This window comes from Gracilinanus agilis, chromosome 3, assembly GCF_016433145.1.
Source record: "Gracilinanus agilis isolate LMUSP501 chromosome 3, AgileGrace, whole genome shotgun sequence".
Classification (NCBI taxonomy): domain Eukaryota; kingdom Metazoa; phylum Chordata; class Mammalia; order Didelphimorphia; family Didelphidae; genus Gracilinanus; species Gracilinanus agilis.
This window is the reverse complement of record NC_058132.1, coordinates 254,124,067-254,146,970: the sequence shown is the minus strand read 5'-3', so window position 1 is coordinate 254,146,970 and position 22,904 is coordinate 254,124,067. Positions and strand designations below refer to the sequence as shown.

The 22,904-nt window shown below is 36.3% G+C and overlaps 1 protein-coding gene across 1 annotated transcript in view; it reads right to left on the bottom strand.

Moving 5' to 3' along the window:
* Nucleotides 1–22,904, bottom strand: part of LRP2 (LDL receptor related protein 2) — a 255,109-nt gene that overhangs the window by 1,799 nt on the left and 230,406 nt on the right. The window contains exons 69-77 of the mRNA XM_044669095.1: nucleotides 21,414–21,593; nucleotides 18,824–18,943; nucleotides 16,263–16,353; nucleotides 15,329–15,396; nucleotides 15,044–15,164; nucleotides 13,468–13,597; nucleotides 11,776–11,877; nucleotides 9,117–9,224; nucleotides 1,171–1,242 (exon numbers count right to left, since the gene is read on the bottom strand). Coding sequence (XP_044525030.1) covers nucleotides 1,171–1,242; nucleotides 9,117–9,224; nucleotides 11,776–11,877; nucleotides 13,468–13,597; nucleotides 15,044–15,164; nucleotides 15,329–15,396; nucleotides 16,263–16,353; nucleotides 18,824–18,943; nucleotides 21,414–21,593 — 992 coding nt within the window. The remainder of the gene's footprint in view (nucleotides 1–1,170; nucleotides 1,243–9,116; nucleotides 9,225–11,775; nucleotides 11,878–13,467; nucleotides 13,598–15,043; nucleotides 15,165–15,328; nucleotides 15,397–16,262; nucleotides 16,354–18,823; nucleotides 18,944–21,413; nucleotides 21,594–22,904) is intronic.

Here is a 22,904-nt window from a genome sequence, read left to right as displayed (position 1 = left end):
CAAATACATTCTCACCTTTCTTGTTATTGTAGAGGGCAACATCATCTTCCCAGTCCCTCAGACCCACAATGAGATATCTTCCTTGACTCCTCACTATCTCTTACTTCATATATTCATTCTGTTGCCATGGCTTATTGATTTCACCTTTGCAACATCTTTCAAATACATATCCTCCTCTCTTCTGACACAGCCACTGCTTTGGTACAAGCCCTCATCACCTGATGCCTAGATTGCTGAGATAAAAGTCTTCAAGTCTCTCCTCACTCTTAATTCATCCTCTATTCAGCTACTAATGTGATTTTCCTAAAGCACAGATCTGACCCTCTTACCTCTCCCTACTCAATAAACTGCAGTGCCTTCTCATTGCCTCCAGGATCAAATGCAAAATGCTCTTTTGGGCATTCAAATCCCTTCATAGCCTAGCCTTCTCCTACCTTTCCAGTCTTACACCTTTCTCCCTAATTCTTTAATCCAGTAACACTGTCCTTTCTGCCGTTCCATCTCTTGGTTTCAGCCTTTTTTTTTTTGACATTCCTTAAACCTAGAGTGCTCTCTCATCTGTTGTCTTCATACAAGACAGTATCTTCTACAAAAATCATTTCCCAACCCTTCTTCGTTTTAGTTTCTTTTCTCTTTTAATTATTTCCCCTTCTGTATATAACTTGTTTGTGTACATAAGATGGCCCTATGGGAGATACTCTCTGGTGTCCCATACACACTGTTTTCCAGCTTCCTTTTGTGTATTATCTCCCTACATTGCATTGTAAATTGCTTAAGAGCGAGGACTCTCTTTTATTTATTTTTTTGTATCCCTGGAATGTAGCATAGTGCCTGGCACAGAGTAGGTGCTTAATAAATGTTTATTGAGTTGAATCAAAGGTTTTCTTCCCCCATTAGACTGTCTTGTGTCTCTTTTTTGTAATCAGCCCTTAAGTAGAATGTCTGGAACAGTAAATAGTTAATAAATATCTATACCTTTGCATAACTGGAAGGACAAATGCTTAGGTGGGAAGGAAAGAAATCTGGGTTAGTGGATATACATTTTTATATTGATCTAAAAAAGGAAGAGGAGGAGGAGAACAGACAAGAACAAGAATCTGTGTGTGTCTAACTTTGCAAAGTAATTTGGACCTAAGGAAAAAAGAATTCCAAATTAAGTAAATAGTTTACCTCTGCATAGATTGGATTTTCAAAGTTGGTACTTTGCTTCAATTTTCGTTTGAAGAAGTTCCATTTAGACTCCTAAAGGAAAAGGGAGGAGTTGGAGAAAAAAAAAGAGATAATTTTTCATAACAGTGTTTTAGTTTTTCCATTTGACCTCCTCCCCAGAAAGACAAAGGAATTTGGGAACAATTTCTTCAGCCAGCCCTGTGGATGCTTCAGTACCTTCTACAGCCTCCAAACAATAACTGAAACAGCAATTCTATGTTCTTTTTCTTCTTTTCACCTAATAGTTTCAAAACTCTGTCCACCTTCAGTTTTTCAGTACATCCACCTCTCACTTTGAGAAATGAGTCATTACAGCAGTGTCCAAAGAAAACATGCAGACCAGTCAATAAGAACTGGATACATAGTCAAGGTACCTACCACATGCAAATCCTGAAAGGCACAGCAGCTGATTTCCCTTAGGAAATTATTTATCCTCTCTAGAACTCAGTTTCCTTTCCTGAATCACTGAGCATAGTTGACAATGTGCTGGACTGTTAGCTATTATTGCTCATCTGGACTTTATCAGTAATAATTAAGTAATAGATCCAGACCTTAACTTCCTGAGGTCCCTTGTAGTCCTAAATTTCTGATCCATGTTCTACACAAAAGTAAGGGGAAGAAACTGGACCATAACATAATTGTCTATGGTAACTTCCTTTTCTTTAGCTGATTTTTCATATAACCTTTTATTATAGCATGGCTGCTTCCCAGTCAGTGTTTAAAATGCTTTGAAGCCCAGAGACATAATAAAGAGGTCTTGAACAAAACTAGCAATAAGTTTATTATCCTCATTTTACTGAAGAAAAAATTGTGGAACAATCTGTTCCATAATCTACTGGATCTTTGCTCTTCCCCAGTTGATCAGGCTGGGTTGGTTAAAAAGCTTGGAAGCAAAAAAAAAAAAAAAAAAAAAAAAAAAAAAGCTTGGAAGCCAAGAGACACAATAAAAGAATTCCTTAACAAATCCACCTGGAAGTCACTGTAGCCAGGCCAGTGGTGTGGTAGCCTATGTCCCTGTGCCACTGTTCAGATGTTTTCTGTTCTATCAATCCCTTTCTCAGACTTAATGTAGCTCTTAGTGCCTATTGTATCTTGCCAAAAAGCATGGAAACAAGGCCAGGTTAAACCAGATGGCATTTGGGCTATATATGTCTTGTGCTTTTCAAGAATAAGTAATAGAGTGTCAACAGCTTTGTTTCTCTGAGAATAAATAGCCTTGAACCTTAATGATAATATGCTTGTGGTTTGTGCTATGGAAGCCACACAAAATTCTAAGTTCAATAGAATTAAGAAAGATCTGTGATTTATGACTTAGTAGATAAGCTCTCAGAATTGTCTGAGGAATGTGTTAAATATAACCCAGAGTCAAAAACTAGAGTTAGTCAGAATTTGAATCCATATCTGTTAGGTTCAAAATATTCTGAAGAGTCCATACATTCATCAGATAATCAATGGGATCCAAGACACTCAGAAAAGGTTAAAATTCCCTGTTTTAAGGGACAAACTCTTCCTAACCCTAAAACTGTGTTCTACACCACCTCATCTTTTTGTAGTAAACACATGGTTGACAAAGGAAATTTCCCTCCCCAAGTCTCTGAGAGATAAGTATTATTCTTTTTGAGGGAAGACAGAAAACTACCTGAGACATGTGCTCTGTGTAGGCTAGCCAACCCAGCTTTGTAATAAAATCCCATATCAGGGCTTGCTTGAGTTCAAAATCAAAAGATTTCTAACAAAAGAAATAGAGCTTGTAACTTTTTGCTTTTATCTCCTGGGGAAATCAAATGCATTTTTAATGAAAGCCTCAAAAAAGTAATAACACAGAGCCACAGAGATTTCATGTTCCTAACCTGTAGTCTTTTGAGCATATTTTCAGGTGAAAGACAAGCCGCTGAGTCCTCAATACTTAAATGTCACCCTGGAGTGACCCTTACCAAAACTGAAGTGTTGCCTCATTTGAAAGAGTCATACAATCACAAGTATAGCCAACATTGGAATAAATATCTAAGACCCTGGACGTCCAGGGGCAACAGGTTCACTCAACCATGGAAGTCTGAGATGCGCACCTGGTCTCATTAAGTATCACATTGAATAATCAGTTAATAATTCATGGGATCAGATTGAATGTTTGGGAGAGGAGATGCCTGAAGAAGGAGACTATAAAACCTGCAGAATCAATTCCTCTTCTAGGTTCTCTCCAACTGTTTTTGGTGATGGATGGTTAAAGATGCTTCATCCTGAGCCAGCAGTCACTGCAGTGTCCCCAGCCATTTTTTTCCGACTGAGTCAGGCTAAGCCATAGCATCTCTTTTATCTAGTGAAAATGATGATAGGAGAGCTCTGTTTGATGAGCATGAGGGTATGGGACTCAAAGTGCAAAGAGGGAGGAAAATGAGCAGCCTGGGGAAGCAAATTTGTTATTGCCGAGAGTTTTGTCAGGGCAGGAAGATGATGTTTGTGAAACTCCAGTATTAGGTCCCTAGTTTGGAGAAGAGATATATTTAATATTCAGAGAAAAATCAGCCCCTTGAAAAATATGACTGAAAAATTCTCTTTTAGCTAAGATTCTATTTTCTTTGGCAGAAGACAAACAATAAGCAAGCTAGGGATGGTCCTGTGGTCAGGAATACATTCGAATGATATTTTCACTAACACCAGATCATTAGCATCAAGTGAGTGCCCAAAGATTGACGAATCTTGATTGAAGCTAATGAAATCATGGCTATGGTCACCAACAATTGATATTTTATTTTCAATTTAATTCTTTTAAATTTTACACTCATTTTTTAAATTTTCAGTTCCAAATTCCCTCCCTCCCTCCATCTGGTCCCTTCCCCACCCATTGAAAAGGCAAACAGTATGCTATCTGGTATAAAACATATATATTAACATTTTAAAGGAGATGAGATAGCTAGGTGGGTTTCTTCTTTTATAAGGGAGAAATAAGGGCTTATGGGATATGGGATGGGAAGGAATCAAGGTGGGAGGGGTGCATAATCTGATTAAAATTTTCAATCTTTCTAAGGCATGGAATGAACCACAAGATTTAATAGGCACTACATATTTTATCAGTATAGATCTTACATTTAGAGCTAGAAGGAACATCAGAAGTCATTTGTTCTACCCCACCCATTCCCCTCCATTTTTCAGATGAGAAAATCAAAATATAAAGAGATTAATTGACATTACATAGGAAATAAGAGGAAGAATTTGAACTCAGACCCTCTGACATCAAAATGAGCATTCTTAAGATTTTTATCAAACTGAATCAAATTAAACTCTATTAAGCTGTTCTCTGTTTACCTAGAAAACATTTCTATTCTTTAATAAATGGAAAACGTATTTTCTTAGACATATAATTCTTTATATTTTATCTCCTTGTTCCTTTTCAAAAAGCACAATTTACCAAAAGATCACAATAGAGATTCTTATTTAGAAGGGTTTGTGAACTTGGACAAAAAAAAAAAATTATATCTTTGTTTTCACTAACTTCTAACAGAAACCTAGCATTTTCTTATATTGTGATTTTTAAAACAAACATTCTGAGAAGTCTACAGAAATCCCAGACTCTAAAAGGATTCCATGATACACAAAACAGGTTAAAAATTCCTGTTCTGGGGAAACATGAATAAATAGAATGAGTATCTCTATTTAGCTCCTTAGAGCAAATTTTGACAGTGCTCTATATGTACTGGTCTCTGGGGAGAAGCATGAATTCTCAGTGAATTCTTGATTGATATCTTAGTTTGTGGCCATTCATCCTCAAAATTCTAGCCAAAAACAATGACTGAATATCAACTGTAGATATGATTCTGAAGCAGCCAATTCATTATACGTTAGTATTTGTAATACTGTTTAAGTATAGGCTACTTCAGAAGACAATTAAAGGTAAGGGCTATGTTCCATGAAATTCCAAGTAATTTGGAAAATATCTTTCTTAAGGATAGCCTTTCTCTCAAGTCATCACCATGACAAGTAAGGACAGTTGAAATATTCTACCCAGTCATTAATCTGCATCCATAATAAGCTGGAATTAAAGAGTTTTCATGAATTCCCTTTGTTTCTGGAATTCCCTACATTGCCTTGGCTGGCAAAATCTAAGCCTACTGAATTTTAGGCCAAAGTCTAAGAAATATCTTCTGAAGTCCAAGAAATATCATTTGAAGCTGGCAACAAGTAGTAAGAAGCAGTGCTAACAATTAAATCAAGGACTTCTGACTCCAAATTTAGGACTCTGGCCTTATTACTTATAGACTAATGTTTAATTTTTTTTAATCTAATGATTATTCATAAAATATTTTGAAATATTTGTAACTATGTATATTTTATTGTTATATTATGTTTATTATATGCTGTACTATGAAACTACTTCCTAAATTTTTTTCTTGTTGCAAGTTATATAAGTTATAAAAAAATACTTTCTAGCTATGTGACCCTGGGCAAGTCACCTGCCTAACCCTTATTGTCTTTCTGCCTTAGAAACAATCCACAATGTTGATACTAAGATAGAAGGTAAGGGTTTTTAAAAAGAAAGAAAGCATATGTGTAATGTGAGATGAGAGGAAAAGAAAACAGGGAGTTCTCAATTAATGACCTCAATTTTTTCAGTAAAAGATGAGAGGGTAGAGGGGGAGCCATGGAAAATATGAGAAAGCATTAAAAGGGTTGGAAGAGCCACTGAGGTGAGTGAATGAATTCATTAGAGAGATAGAAAGGATTGCCTGACAGCAGTGAGGACCCAGTTGAGGTTATGTAGTATAAATTTGTAGTTGACCCAGTCAGCATGGTTCCATGACTTTCTCCAGCTTCATTTAACAAAATGTATAAAAAAGCAAAGGCAGTAGACAGTGAGAATAACCCAAGAATTACTCTGAGCTGGGCAATATCAGCAGTACAATAAGGGAGCAAAGGGTTCAAGAGAAAAAGAAAGCGTAGAGTTAAACTGGTTCACCAAAGGGTCAAGATGAGGAAGAGAGGAGAGGGTAGTTCATTTAGAGGTGATGGCCTGGTATTAATAATGCTTGAGGAGTGGAGAGGAAAAGAATTCTGGCTAAGAGAAACAACCCTGTATTGATTTGGGAACCATAGGAAGACAGGACTAAAATCTGAAAGGTAGTCTTCAAACTAGATTGAATAACTAGGGACTTGATTTCAAAGGAAACCAATGAAACAGAATAATTAGCAAACTTTTCTTTAAGAGAACTCTAACTGGTTTATTTCTCTTGAATAGAATCAGAACTTTGGAGCACAGATCAGAAAATTACAGAAAATCTCAGTTCAATTACTTATGATATTTTTTTTAGTTAAACAGTAATTTTTAATCCGTTACATTTCTCATAATGAGACTCTGATAACAAGGTTATAAATTACTGGCTTCTAATTTTTAAGGCCTGATTGCCCAGGGAAAGAGTACAAAAACCTATCCAGAAACACCAGCTAGCAGGAAAAGTGGACACCCTAAGGGGTGCCCTACATTCCTTTTTCTACTCCTCTCACCACTACAGAACCCTCTCTCCTACTTTGCTTTCCCCTTAGCCTATGCTATTGGAGTACCCACAGGACATGGATGGTACACAAGTCAAAAACTAAATCCCCCTTCCAGTAAGATGGATAGCCATTAAGACTTAATCTCTGTTTGCCTCAACTGTAAAATGGAAATGATAATAGTACCTCTTGCATCAGAACAAATGAAAAGATTAAATAAGTTACTTGTAAAGCACTTACCACAGTGCTGAGTACATAGTAGCTACTATCTAAAAATTAATTCTAGGGGTCAAGTTTGCAGACCCTTAAAGATAGTTATGTCTCCCCTAAGTCTTCATTTCTTCAGTGTTTCCAGGTCCTTTAAGTATTTATCATGTGGCAGTCCCCAGTCCCCAAACTATGCTCACCCCCTTGTGAGTGAGCTCCAGCTTTTCAAAATCCTTCTTAAACCATGGCCCCAGCATAACTCTCTAGATGAAATTGGACCAGGTCAGAATACATAGGGCTTATCATTTTTATTATTTAATAGTTTGGAGGGGTTTTTTTGGAAGCCATGCCACATAACAGACTCGAATTGAGCTTATAACTCAATAAAATCTCCAGGTCTCTCTCAAACAAGTTGCTCTCTACTCATGCTTCCTATACTTTGTGAATATTCCTGAGGTCCATTTAAAAATTTTAGTTTTAACAAGGATTATAAATCAGATGGATAGATGCCAGATCTGCTCATAGGCTATACAATTTGATTAATTATAATAGTACAAGAGAGGAAAGTGCCTAATTATACTTTGACTTGTGATGTAAAAATGAACTAAAAAAAAGCTTCTTGAATATATGTACATCTACCTCTGATTTTTTTAGTTAAACAGTAAGTAGTTTTTAATTTTTAATCCTTTAAATTTCTTATAACAAGAAGCTGATAACAAGGCTATAAACCACCAGCTTCTAATTTTTCGAAGACCAGATTGCCCAGGGAAAGAGTACAAAAGCCATCTGGTGGTCAAGATGCTTAAGTATTACTGAACTACATGAAAAGTACAGCCAATTGCCACCCAGTGGCAAAAGTGGATAAATACAGTGGCTCAGTTGCCCAACAGTTTAATTCCACAGACATTTATACGCACATATTTAATATAGCAAGTACACCAGGGGAGTCAAACTCAAAAAGGAACTGGTAGCCACTGAACTTCACATAAGGATCTCTATATAGTGACTCAGAGAACCACATATTAACATTATCTACACTCTATTTAATTAAAAAAATTGTTTTTATCTTTCCCAATTACATTTTTTTTTAGCAATTTTTTTTAAACCCTTGTACTTCGGTGTATTGTCTCATAGGTGGAAGAGTGGTAAGGGTGGGCAATGGGGGTCAAGTGACTTGCCCAGGGTCACACAGCTGAGAAGTGGCTGAGGCCGGGTTTGAACCTAGGACCTCCTGTCTCTAGGCCTGACTCTCACTCCACTGAGCTACCCAGCTGCCCCTCCCAATTACATTTTAATGTGATTTAGTAGCATTCATATTATGTTTGATAACTCTGAAGTGTACAATAATTAGATTCTACTTAAGGGAAAAAAGTTCCAAAGCATATAGGTTCAAGTCTGGAAATTTCATAAAACTTCATAAAAAATTCCATAATTTCATGAAAATTTTTATTGAAATTTTTTCATAAAACTATATCATACTGAGATATATGACAGAGAAAAGGTACTGGTTCTAGAGCAGTAGTTCCCAAACTTTTTTGGCCTACCGCCCCCTTTCCAGAAAAAATATTACTTAGTCCCCTGGAAATTAGTATTTTTAAATTTTAATAGTAATTAATAGGAAAGATAAATGCACCTATGGCCATCACCACTCTCCTGGATCGCTGCAGCACCCACCAGGGGGCAGTGGTGCCCACTTTGGGAATCACTGTTCTAGAGTCTGAGGACCTAGAATTGAATCCTTGTCACCTATATGATCTCTGGGAAATAATCTAACCTTCCTGAGACTCAGTTTCCTGCCTGTAAAAGGACTGGACTAAATGGGTCCCTGAGGTATTTTCCAGCTCTGAATCTATGACAGACCATGTTTTATGAGTCACTGTGAGTTTCCTATAAATATTAAAGCAAACTTAGTTAAAGTCACATCCCAAAATTTAAAGAGGCTCTTGCTCTTCCTTGACTTTTATGTTAAATATTGCACTAAGCTTCCAATACTTCACACATCTATCGAATGTTACTTGCATGTTACTTAGAGGAGACTGAGGATATAAGGGGTTGGGAGAATAAGCATTCATTCTGCATTCTTGTGGATCTGAGAATCAGGATCTCTTCATTTTTAGAAGCATGCATAGCTCTAAAGCTGACAAAGATGAAACCAAAATCGAAGTTGAAAATCTCTCTTAAAATCAAGCAAAGCTTACCTGGGCAACTTCTGTTACTTGGGTTGCTTCTGCACTTGTAGAAGGCTGCTTTTCCTCAACAACAATTTCTGAGGAACTGATAGGATTTTCATAATTTGGGTTATCCTCATTTCTGAATTCAGTTACCTAAAAACACATTAAACCTTCTTATCCAGCTCCAAAAAGATGAAGTAACAATTAAAACTTGATTAGAAACTTTAGATTAAGAGACTTTAAAAGTAAGGAGAAATGATTTGCTTTTTAAGAATAAAAATTAAAAGTCTTAAAGACTGACCATCAATAGTATAAGATCACTAGTTGAAACATAAAAATCAAGTTTGTCAAATGTTTCATCCAACTTAATCACTTCCCTCATTGGATATTTTGCTATGCCATATCTGTGAAGTTAAATTTTCTTTTTAACTTTTAAATTCCAGTACCACTAAAGTACAAAAGAAAGTCTCATTTTCCAGAAAACAAAAACATTAAATATTAAATTACCTTTATAATTAGAGGATAAAAAGTCTCCAAACCCTATACCAGTCATAGTCAGATTTATTAAAGACGCTTCTGGTCCTTCTTGCATATTCATTCCTTCCCAAAGCTACCTAAAGTACCTGATTTAAAGAATTCAGTTGTATAAACCAGTAAACACATTTAGAATAATAGCATGCTGTAGGGCTAGAGGTAATGTTTTGGAATAATTAATCTTCCTTTATGTTTTCCTTTTTTTCCAAACATTTTGTTGAACTAAAATTTTTCTTCCTGAAGAGTTAGAATCATTCCTTCTAAACACAGTCCTTTCCCAAACTTCTTCTTTTTTTTTTTATTGAGGGCAACACCATCTCTTCTAGTCACTTGAATTAACAGTCTTGTGGTCATCCTGAAATACTCACTCTCGACCCATATATCCAGGCAGTTGCTAAATCTTATCATTTCTTTCACCACAAAAGCTTCTCTCCATTTGCACAACTATCTACTAGACTCTTATCACCTAGACTATGGTAGTACCCATCAAAAAGGTCAATTCTCTCAAGTGTTTTCCTTCTCCACCCAATCCATTCTCCAGGTCCATCAATCCCCCTGTTCAATAAACTAAGGTGATTTCCTATTACTTTTATGTTTTTCAGTCATTTTAGTTGTGTCCTACTCTTCGAAAATCCATTTGAGATTGTCTTAGCAGCAGTACTATAGTGGTTTGCCATTTCCTCCTCCAACTCATTTTATAGATGAGGAAACTGAGGCAAAGCAGAGTTAAGGGACTTTCCCAGGGTCATGTAGGTGATGAGACTGGTTTTGAATTTGGGCTCTCCTGTCTACAAGCCCAGCACTCTATCTACTGAGCCACCTCGATGCCTCTATTACTGTAGGATCAAATATAAACTCTTTGGCATTTCCATGCTTCAGAACTTGGACTCTTCTCATGCTTTCAGCAGTCTTCTTACATATTACTTTCCTCTACACACTCCCCAATCTAGTCCTACAAATTTAGTTGCTATATTCCTCATATACCATCTCCATACTAACTGTCCCTTACATGTAGGAATGTCTCACTTCTACTTCCCAGAATCTGTGGCTTTGTTACAGACTCAATTCATATTCCACCTTCAGCAGAAGGACTTTTCCAGCCCTCCAAGCAGCTAATACCTTTTTCTCTAAGGATTCTCCATCTATACTGCATTTAACATTCACGTGCCTATTGGTGTATCAATCATCTCCTTCATTTGAATGTAACATCCTTGAGAGCAGGGATTGTTTTTCTTTTCTGGACTGAGCTTTGTTTTTTATTTATTTTTTTTTTTGCATCTTCAACACTTGGCATAATGTCTGACACAGAGTAATCACTTAAAAAATGCTTATTGATTTATAACATTATGAAATTAGAGGGATAAATGTGATAGAAATTATCTGTTTTTATATCAAAAGATCCTTTCTAAAAAGAAATTATTATGATATTTAACATAAATTTTAAAGCCTAAAGAGACAGAGCATGCTGTATTTCTTATTATGCTCATAATCTATCTTTTAGGCCCATCACTAAATTTATTCTACTTGTATTCTACATAGGCACAGCTATGGAGAGAACAACCAATAAAATACAGTATCAGTAACGGCATGGCATTAAAACTTTAATGACTGCACATCAGAGGGTTAGTTAAATGTTTTCAGTACTCTAAATATTCTGGTCCTAAGTAAGGAAACATTTCAATCTGATATTTAAATATGCCATCTGTTGTCATCCCAATGAAGATCTAAGTGTTAGCAATGAATAGATGCTTTAAAGTTAGCAAGAATGAGCAAAAAAGGATTTTGGCTATTGAATCCTAAGCTAATGAGAGGTTCTACCTTCTCTTCCTAATGAAATACTATCTAATGATGGAGTTTTAATTACTTGAATTTATGCAAGCCAAAATGAAGAGTTTCTTGATATAACTGGAGAAGGGCTTGAACCTCTCAACAATTCCTATGGTATATTAAAATAATTCTTATTTTTCAAATATTATCATAACATTCTTGAATCAGCCCTATCTTTTCAGAAAGTCAAGGTTAGAAATGCACTAAATTAATTTATGTACTTCTTTCTATTTGAAAACAGAAATCAAAAGAGATTTTATGTTGATGAAAATAGACAGAACAAAAACAGGGAAAGAACAGAACTAAAAGGAATCACCTCAAAAGACGTGTGTTTTTTCCTCACTGGAGCCGGTTTATCAACACTGACAATACTGTCTCTGGCTGCATACATTGGATTTTCAAAGATGATGGGCTGTTTCCCTGTCTCCACAGCAAAGTTTTCATTCTGAGAGAGAAAATGATGCCTTTGTCATGATTCCCATCACCAGATATAAAGTGCCTTCATATGTGGCACCGTGTTTATTGTTAGAACAAAATTAGCCATAGGGAAAATTATTTTAAATTAAATAATTATTTTAAAGAAAATAACTTTAAATTATTTTAACAAAAAAAGGCAGCAGAGACATGGGCTTTATGGAAGATGACTTTATCTAAGCAGTATGAACACATACATTTGTCAACTCTAGAATTGCTTTCCTGATGGGTGAGCACCTCAGGTGGCCCCAGACATGATTTATTTTTCTCCTAGCCATGTTCTCCATGCTACACCACCTCTCCACTCTCTAGTGTTGGAACCATAATTAAATCAATACTAAAAAACATACATCAATCTATTGCCCTACAACTCCACTCACCATCCCTGTGACTTGCCAAGTCAAAATACTCCTTCTTGACTATCTCTCCCCTATATGTGTTTTCCCCACCCCCTCGAACCCTATTTTATTACTTTTTTCCAATTACATTTAGAAACAATATTTGACAATTGTTTTCTGACATTTTACCACTCGTATTCTTTCTCTCCCTCCCCACCCCAGTGGCAAATAGCCTGAGATAAGTCATACCAGCCCTTTTATGCAATACATTTTTCCACATTGTTCATGCCATGGCAGAAGACACATATCATATGTACATTAAAAAATCCTATGAAGGAAATAAAGTGAAAGATGGATGTGATATGCAATCAGAATCCAATAGTTCCTTCTTTGACTATGAATAGCATTTTCACTATGAGTCCCATATAGATATCTTAGAAACTTGCTTCGCTGTTAATAGTTTAATCCTTTATAGTTGGTCATCATACGATATTTACTATATACATATATATGTTCTCCTGGTTCTGCTCCCTTCACTTTGCTCCATTATTTCAGTGTAAGCTCTTTGAGAGGTGTGGAATAAGGGGGATGCTTTTGTATTTATTTCCCCAACATTTAGCACATAGTACCTAAAAAAGCTTTTTTAAAAAATTTATTCATTCAATAAGTTTCCCTCATGATGAATATCCACTTGCTACCAAAAGTACAAACTGTGAATCTTATTGGTTATATATGGATGGTAGAAAATAGACAGATTGTTAGATGGGGGAAATGGTTTGGAGGGAATGAGTGAAGAGGAACCATACTTCTGATATGATGGATAATATGAAATCATAAGGGAAGGCAGTACTAACTAGAAATTAAAAAGAAAAATGTCATATCAGCCAAAAATAAATAAATTCCTTAACCCTTGAATATGGCACAAAATGTTTCCAGACATGCAGAGTCATTTTTTTAACTTTCATACTTCTGAAATTGTATGAGATTTTAGTCCATCAAATTCTATTTAGAACTAAAAGGTCCCAGAAAATACTCATTTTATTGTTAGTTTCAAAACACTAATAAATTATATAAATAAGCCCATTTTTCTTAGCATTAACTATGTATTACTGAAATCTAATTTGTGAAGAAAAATATCAGACAAATTTAGTATATTTCTGTCCTTGCCAAAAAAAATGTCAAGATGGATCCACATTTTAAAGATCTATTTACATGGTCCTTACCATCTGCATTGCTCTGTCAATAGCAGAATCAGGTCCAAAACCTGATACTCCAATATCCATGCTCACATCAGCCCCAGATCTGAAGGTCACACCACTGCCATTTTCTGTAGATTTTACTAGACTGCTTAAACTGGAAGGAAACCAAAGGGACTCTATGAAAGAGTTCTTGCCAATCAGGAATTATGTGAGAAAAGAGACAAAAATGTCCACATCTATTGTCCAGCACCCCCACTATGACACATAAACCCCTTAAAGGTCAATAACCCAAAATAACATAATATATAACAAAATATTCATAGCATTTTTGTAGTAGTAGTAAATAAGTGGGGAAAATGGATCCCATCAATTGAAGAATGGTTAAACAAGTTGTAGTATACAAATATAAGATAGTATTGTACAATAAGAAGTGATAATTATGGTGAATGCAGAGAAGCATGGCAAGAATTATATGAATTGACCCAAAGGAAGTAAGCAGAATCAGAAGAACAACATATAGGATGATACAAAAAAGGCAGCAAAATGATCCACAACAAAATAACTGAACCTGAGTGCTACAAAATTATAATGCCCAATTTTGATTCCAAAGAAAAGATATAAGGTGATGTTTCTTTGCAGGGGTTAGGTACTAGCAATATGGTATAGATTATTTAAAAAGCTTTTCCCTTCCTTCTTAGAATTAATACTATGACTTGGCTCCAGGGTAGAAGAGCAGTAAGGGCTAAGCAATGAGGATTAAGGGACTTGCCCAGAGTCACATTGCTAGAAAGTGTCATCAGATTTAAACCTAACACATCCTCTCTCTATCCCTTGAGCCACCTAGCCACTCCTAGGAATATATTTTTTTTAAACCTTTACCTTCTATCTTAGAATCAATATTGCATATTGGTTCTAAGGCAAAAGAGTAATAAGGGTTAAACAATGGGGTTAAATGACTTGCCCAGGGTCACACAGCTAGGAAGTATCTGTGGCCAGATTTTAACCCAGAACCTCCCATATCTAGGCCTGATTCACAATCCACTGACCCACCTAGCTTCTCCCTGGAATAGACTTCTATTAGGCTTTTTCAATTATTTAGTTTTGTAAAACTTTTTTACTTTGTTTAATTCTTTTTTATAAGAGATGGCTTTTTGGGAAGGGAAGAAAGAAGATAAATATACAGGAACATATAAGTGATGTAAAAATGAGATATGAAATAAAGTTCATTTTTTAAAAAATAAAAAATAAAGAGAAGTGCTTGCAATTTTATATTAGTAGTTCATTAATTATTGGGAGGAAAATCTCAGTTCACACTCTGAATATACACGTTATGGAATAGGATGGAGAAAGAGAAAGACAGACAGTAACAAACAGAAGGAGAGAGAACTGAAATGTAACACAAACATTTTAGAAATAAATTAATTGCATGCATTATGTAGTGAAAATGTTGGGGAAATGATGATTTTGGATACTTGTTTACTATTTTTAATAGAATAAGTAAAATGTACATTGACTGTTTCTAGTTTCACTTTTTTTTTTTAATTTATAAAGTCAAAGGACCAGAAAGTTGATAGCATAAATTCTAAAGTCAGCATCCCACCTTGGCAGCTTAGGAAGAGACGGCAGAAGGGAGCCCGTTCTCTTGTAGTTAAAAAATCCTCCAATCACCAAAGCACCAATAAGGAGAATCAAGAGGATGGTCAGCAACACAGCAACTGCTGCTATGAAAGAGAGAAAACTAAGTGAGCATTTTTGGGGCGGGAGAGGTCTGACAAGCTTAACAGCCAACACTGAGCACTAAGAGAATAGGTTCAAGTAATGATATCATAGCCTTCAGGAAAGGAATAAGCAGGGCAATCAGGTTCCCCACATTCTCAAATCTTACTTGTTCCTGCAGGCATTCCTCTTGAAAGTCCCAATTCACAATAACTTCCAGTGTAGCCAGTAGGACACCTGAAAATGCAATTAATATCACTCAGTTTTTTAATATGCATCCTGTATTATTAACTTAAGCCACACCCCTATTCCACTTTGACTAAACAATTCCACATTGAATTTGACAAGTAGTTACTGAATGGGTCCTTTTTATTCTAAAAAAAATTTTAATAGAAATATCCAATTGAAACTAATAGCAATTTGCATGAAAAATCAATTTTGGTGGTACACCAGTGGCACCTACAGGTTCAAACTAAGTAGACACAATGATTGATTTTCTTTTCCTTTCTCTGTTGCTGAAGATGGGAAATGGACATCATAATGGCATTCTTGTCCTTTGCATTCTTTAGTAAAAATTTTTTTGTTGTTTAATTAATCTAAGTGGCTTACAGTATTTCGAGTTCAGGAATTTTCCCTGGGAAACCGTTGCTGTTAATCTACTGTCTGGGTGAGAGGAGATGAGTGTCTGAATATCAGGGTAGCTATGTGAGTTTAGATAAAGAGAAATGGATTCAGGAAAAATCTGGAAGTATCCCGAGTAGGTAGTAATCCCTCTCTAACATAGTTCTTTATACATGATAAATCATAAACGCATATTTATTTAACTTATTGACTAGTTTTTTCCCTTAAGTCATCAGCATAACCCTCCTGCTTAGCACATATTCTAGACAAACTAAAGCTATTTTCCCACTACTCTTTGGTGATTGTTAATTCTCATGAGTCTGGTTTCATTTCTCTGCATTATATGTCCCAAAAGGAGCAAGCTGTTTGAAAAATTAGTGGAGCAATAAGACTTTCCTACTTATTTTCATGGTTATGTTTAAGTACTGAATTGCCCTTAATGAAGTAAAACCAAGAAATCTGACCTCCATATTTTGACTTACTTGCATTTGGGGTGACCACTTTCATCAACATAGCATGTTCCTCCATACATACACCTGCATGCTGGGGGCATGGTTGGGGGAGATTCAATGGCTGCAGAAATCGAAAGCCATGCATGTGTTAATAAGCCACACTCAGCAAAGCATACTGTATCATGCAAAACCTTGTTCACCTTCAATGCCAGGGATATGTATCTGTCATTACTTTCTTTTCAAAATATTGCCCCTCACATAGACCAAATAAATGCCCTTACAAAATAGTAATGGATTATGAAATAGGAGTATATATTAAACAGAAAAGAAAATGATACATTTTAGAATTCTCCTTGTATAGAATGAATACTACTGGAATCCAGAACAAATGAAAAAGAATGGAATGGATCTATCCTTAATGACATCAATATGGCTGACACTGATTTATGACTTAATAATTTTATATTCCATGAAGAAAGGGAAAAATATCTTAGTCATCTTTGTACCTCCCCATAATAATGTCAATATCTTAATCCTTAAAGGCTTTCAGAAATCTTTTGAATATCCAGCCAAAGGAAGACTTTAGCTTAGGGCTTTCAGACTTCCAAAAAGCAGGACAGAATTTCAGGGCTTAGGTATATAAACTGGACCCGATTTTAGAAGCTCTGTAAAACTGTCCCTGCTCAAATTCCCATATTCCTGGGATGGTCCATGGTGATTTTGACATAACCCTTACTTTCTCCTACAGTGAGAGCTTTAAAGTCATATATTATACTGCCTTTTCCATAAAAAACATTCATTCATTACTTATTAAATGAATGCATGAATGAAATCCAGTTGATATTCAGAATCATTGTCATCATGTATAAGCTTGTTTGACCCAATATTTTAGTTCTCCTGAAAGAAAGTCTTGAACCAATTTATTGCACCAAGAAAAAGAGCAACCAGGAGAAAATCTCTTGAACAATGTTGAAATGGTAAACTTATTAATTTCATGATATGGGACAAATATCTAGAGCTAAATGTGTAAATCCCTCCTCTATCTCATCTGTATCAATTGATTAAGTCATTTTCTATGAACAATATGATTTATGGTTGAATTATCATATGATAATTTTCATGCACATAACATAGCTTAGATCTTAGTTAATCCTTAATACCTGCTGTGCTGTAGCACAGTACCATTATTTTTAACATACAAAGAAGACACAGATAGACAGTGTCTCATCCAAGAATAGATCAGTCACAGCAATACTGGGATAGTAATGAGATTCCCATTCCATTCTGATCCTCAAACCCATGTTTTTGCTTTTTTCATATTTCCTGTAAATTAGCGTGGTGTCTGACACATAATAAGCCTTTATAAATGCTTGTTTCCAGTTTCCAATTCTAGATATGGCTTTGCTGATGTTGCCAAGGTTTCAACAACGAGCATAAAAGTGACTTACTGATCTTCCCTACTATATAAATAGCTGTCGCAGTGGCAGCATCTTTCCCAGGAGATTATTCCTTCCCAGGAGATATCCATTCCAAAGGGGCCACTTTTGAGGCCCAAAGATTCAAGCCTGACAGGAATCTTTCCTGGAGCAAATAAAGGAAGAGCCTGTCTTGTTCGTGAAACCAACCCACTGTTGAAAATTCTTCACAGGAAGACACAACAGGAGGGTCAGAGACCCTGATAAGCCCTCAGTCAGATCTTAATGATCAGCTAACCCTAACACAGCTTGCCAAAAAGTGCCAAGAATTCATCAGAACACAAAGCTCCTGGGGGCAGCTGGGTAGCTCAGTGGATTAAGAGCCAGGGCTAGAGATGGGAGGTCCTAGGTTCAAATCTGACCTCAGACACTTCCCAGCTGTGTGACCCTGGGCAAGTCACTTGACCCCCATTGCCTACCCTTACCCCTCTTCTGCCTTGGAGCCAATATAGTATTGACTCCAAGATGGAAGGTAAGGGTTTTAAAAAAATAATAACACAAAGCTCCTATCTGGTCCACTAGCTTCATTTGGGGGAAGGGAAGGGACTAAGCATTTATATAGTACCCACTATGTGCCAAGGACTGTGCTAAGCATTATTTAGAACTCATTTTTACAAATATTCACTCATTTTGTCCTCCCGACAACACTGTGGAGTCGATGCTGTAATTATCTCCATTTAGAATTGAGGAAACTTTGACAACCAGAGGTGAGGTGGCTTGGCAAGGGTCACATAAACTAGGAAGTATCTGAGGCTGGATTTGAACTCAAGTCTTCCTGATTCCAGGTATAGCACTCTATCTGCTGAACTGTGTTCGATGCTTCTAAGATAGGACCGTAGAACTTTAATTTTCCTCATACTTAACTGCTATTCATCCTCTACCATTTATTCTCACTTTCTGCAGCTGCTCTATCCCATTCAAAAGACAAAGAAAGCAGAATACAGTTTGCCATTTGGGATCAAGATTACCCCAAAAGACAGTAAGAGGGAAGAAGGGAGCAGAAGGGTCCAGTTGCTTGCTTCTAGCCAACACAGGAGGGGGACATGCAAAAGAAAAGCAGAAAGCATCTCCTGGGCTGCCGCTGCTGCTGCTGCTGCTGCTATGTTCTCTGTGTACCTGCATCACATTCTGTGCTGCTCCCTTCCATAAAGCGGGTGCCTTCCGGGCAGCTGCAGGTGTAGCCCCCGGGTCTCAGCAGGCAGAGGTGGCTGCAGACATCTTTACAAATGTTGCGCACTAAAATGAAAGTGAGGAGAAAGAATAAGTTGAACTGGCTTGATTTGACTAGGGAAGAGACAAGTTTGGGACTACCATAAACTTACTGCTTTAGGAACTTCTCATCTATGTAACTGGAATCCATGCGGTCTCCAAATGGTTACAGAGCCAAAGTTTCCTTAGATAAGTTACCTAATAAATTCTACCTGTTCTTCACTAAATCAACATTATCCTCCTCCCATTTTTCCTTTCATTTCCCTCAACCTCCCTCCCTGAAAAGCACACATTTTCTATTAATTATGTATTGGCTAATCATCTTTCTCCATCAGACTATTAGTATTTTGAGGCTGGGGGGTGCCATGTCTATTGATTCAAATATTATACCAGTGTTTAGTATAGTGGTAGGCAGGAGGCTGCTGGAAAGTGTTTAATAACCAGATCTCTGAAGGTGCTGGAAGAAGTTTGTGCAGTACACTTTTAAGTTTAATTTGCTTTGTGAACATTTTTCTTAATCACATTCTTAAATCTGGACAATCAGAAAAACAATAAATCAAGCCTTGATTTCCTCGTTTCCCAGGTGTGAGTGCTCACACTAAAAATTTAACAATTGGCTCTATTGAGGCAGTATGAGCCATTTTGTTGGCTCTAGCTCACCATTGGTTCAATAGATACAATAAAACTTCATTCTAACAATTCACTGTCTTCAAAATCTGAATTTACCAAAGATCATGGAATAGTTTCTAAAACACATCACTATAACTTTAGGACAATGAACATCTGCAAATATAACCAGGTTGGACTTGGGAGAACAAATTTACAGAGCATTACCAAGCCTGTCCTCAAAGCCACTGCAGCTTGGTAGAATCCGCTAGATCAGGGATTCTGAACCTCTTTTGTTGTCATGGAACCTTTTGGGAATCTGGTAAAGCTTGAAAAACCCTTTCTAGAATGATGTTTTTAAATGCATAATATAAAATACTTAGGATTACAAAGGAAACCAGTGCAATTAAAACATAGTTGTCAAAATGTTTTTAGATACTGAGTTCATGGAGCCCACATTAGGAATTCCTGTTTCTGTGTTCTGCTAGCATAGACTCCAAGATGAAACATGGTATTCTAGGAAAAGGCTGGGATTTTGAGTCAGAGGGTAAGGCATCAAATCCTCATTGTAAATGATTTAATAACTTCTCTGTACTTGTTATTCACTTGTAAATGCTGATATATCGCACCTCTAAATTTATCACTCATTGTATATGCATTTAGTGAACATCTACTATCAGCCAGATTCCACAAAACCCATAGAAAAAAATCAACTTTATTCTTTTATAAGTAAAACTATATAGAGTCTAGAGGGAACTGCAGGAAATTCTCAGAGTAATTTATTTTAAATTAACCACAAGAGTTAAGGAAATTGTTCTCATCTGCCCATTCCAACTTGGATAAGTTTTTACTTTCATGCAAAGCATAAATGCTAGCTTTGGGACACATATTTAACCCCTCAAAGACAGGACAATCTGGTGCCAACATAAATTAGTAGAGGGAATTTCCTTAGTGGAATTCCCTATAGTTACAAAGAGGTCCAAGCAAAGGGCTATGAAACATAAGAAGAGTGATGATCTTTGTCAGTTGGGAAGTAGGAAGTGACCAAATGAAAAGCCTCTGAAAGCTTAAAAGGACTGTGGCTTCTTAGCCCTCCAAACCACCTATTATAATGTAGGGCTTCATGCCAGGACACGACTCCTAGCATCCCAGACATAAAAGGACCCTAGAGATCATCTAGTCTGACCCTCTCATTCATAGAAGAGTAAATTAAGAATCAGAGAGGAGAGATAACTTGCCCAAAGTCACATATCTGATTAGTGACAGATCTGAGACTAATATCCTAATTTCTAGTTTCATGTTCTTTCTAACACTACTCTGAAGGATAAAAGCCTTAATGCTTCAGTAGAGGTAAGTTTGTGAACAAGTACATAAAATTATGTATCTGTAAAAACAGGGAAAACTTTTATATTCATCTGGAACAGATCCATAAAATTTCTGAACTTCTAGAACTGACTTCTAGGCAAAGACATTGAATTATAGTTATATAATTCTTGGGGTTTATCCTGTTCTTAAAAACCACAAGACTAAGTTTAGAACCATCTTGTAACACAACATGGACCCAACAGCCACACTGACATCATGTTTTACGACTTGAGGACCTGGAGATTTTGTAGCTTTCTCTAGATACTTCATAATCACATGTTCATGAACTCCAGATGAAGACTGAAATATTTTTTAAAATTTTATTCCTAGTTACCTGGTAGTATTAATAATTATACTTTGGATAGTAACATCAATTCTACCTTTATTAGGTCAAAATATTACAAACTTTTCATGCACCAAGAGACCCGATAATATCTTCTACTAAGAGATCTGACAGCACAGCTATTAATTTTGAATAGCAGTTTTCAGATAATAGGGAGCATCTCATTCCAAGACTGGTGATTACCTGAGTGATTGTATCTGTGCTCATGATAGATGCGAACTTGAGTGAGCCAAGGGTTTACTGTCAGCACTTTTACTCTCTCTCCCCTCCCGAATTTATCTTCTTTCCAGACTTCACCTTTTTCCTTAGAGGTCCAATATAAATGGCCTTCGAAGACATCCAGGCTATAAGGGTTCCCTACTTCTCAACCATGGGCAGAGAAAAGAAGAAGACAGGGGAAAAGAAAGACTTTTGTTTAATTAAAAAGCAAATCTTCAGCACCACTTTTGTGTCAGACATAATTCTCCCAAAATTAAAACCTTAATGCCTAACCCTAACTCAAAGTCTTGAAATTCCTGGAACATTCAGCTGGAATGTCATCAGAGAGTCATAACTCAGTTCTTTATCAGCAGATGCTGTCACAAAAACGTTCTCTGGAATGAATGATCAAGATGAAAGAAATTATACTGGTTTAATCTATGGTATCTGCCACTGTGTATGGGGAAATAGTTCTTTCAGTTTCACATTTTCTATCCTATCTTAGGGGGTAAATCTTGACTTGCACTGTTTTGCCCTCTGAATATGTCAGTTATGGTCAGTCAAGAATAATGTCTGCTTCCTTTTCTAAGAATAATATGTGGTTTCCTTTTTTAAAAAAACCCTTACCTTCCATCTTAGAATTAATACTGAGTATTGGTTTCAAGGCAGAAGAGCAGTAGGGCTAGGCAATGGGGGGGGAGGGGTTAAGTGACTTGCCCAGGATCACACAGCTAGGTAGTGTCTGAGGTCAAATTTGAATCCAGGACCTCCCATTTCTGGGTCTGGTTCTCAATCCATTGAGCCACCCAGCTGCCCCCATGTATATGATTTCTTAAGAGTTCCCAGTTTGGAGTGCTGGGCTATGAATGACTGGACAAAGTTCAGGAAAACACCAAAATCTGTCCACTTGAGGGCAACTTAGATAAGAAAGCTGGTTTTGGAGGCAGGAAAACTTGAGTTTAAGTCCTACCTCAGACCTTTAAATTAGCTACATCACCCTAAACAAGCCACTTAACATTTCCTATCCTCAGTTTCCTCATTTAAAATATAGAAATAGAAATAGTAACTAATCTCACAAGTCTATTGCTATTATCAGCTGAGATAATACAAAGTAATCTGCTTTGTTAGCCTTAATGCCTGAGATAAGTATTGACTATTATTATTATCCTTCCATACTTACAAAAATGAAAGTTGATTATAGGATTTTTTGTCTCATACTAATATGTTCAAAACTGTTTATGAACAGACCAGCACTTGTACATATCCACAGAAGCAACTAAACTCAAAAGTATTTCCCTTTGATTCCCACTAATTAGGAGCACTTTTTTCTTCTTCATATTATTCATTTACGTTTCAACAAACAGCTCGGAAATAAAAAGCAAAAATTGCATCTAAGTTATTGCTGAGATGAATAAAGAGTTAAAGAATCATGTCTTGAGAAAATAGAGGAGAATATTCACTAGTAGCCAAGAGCCC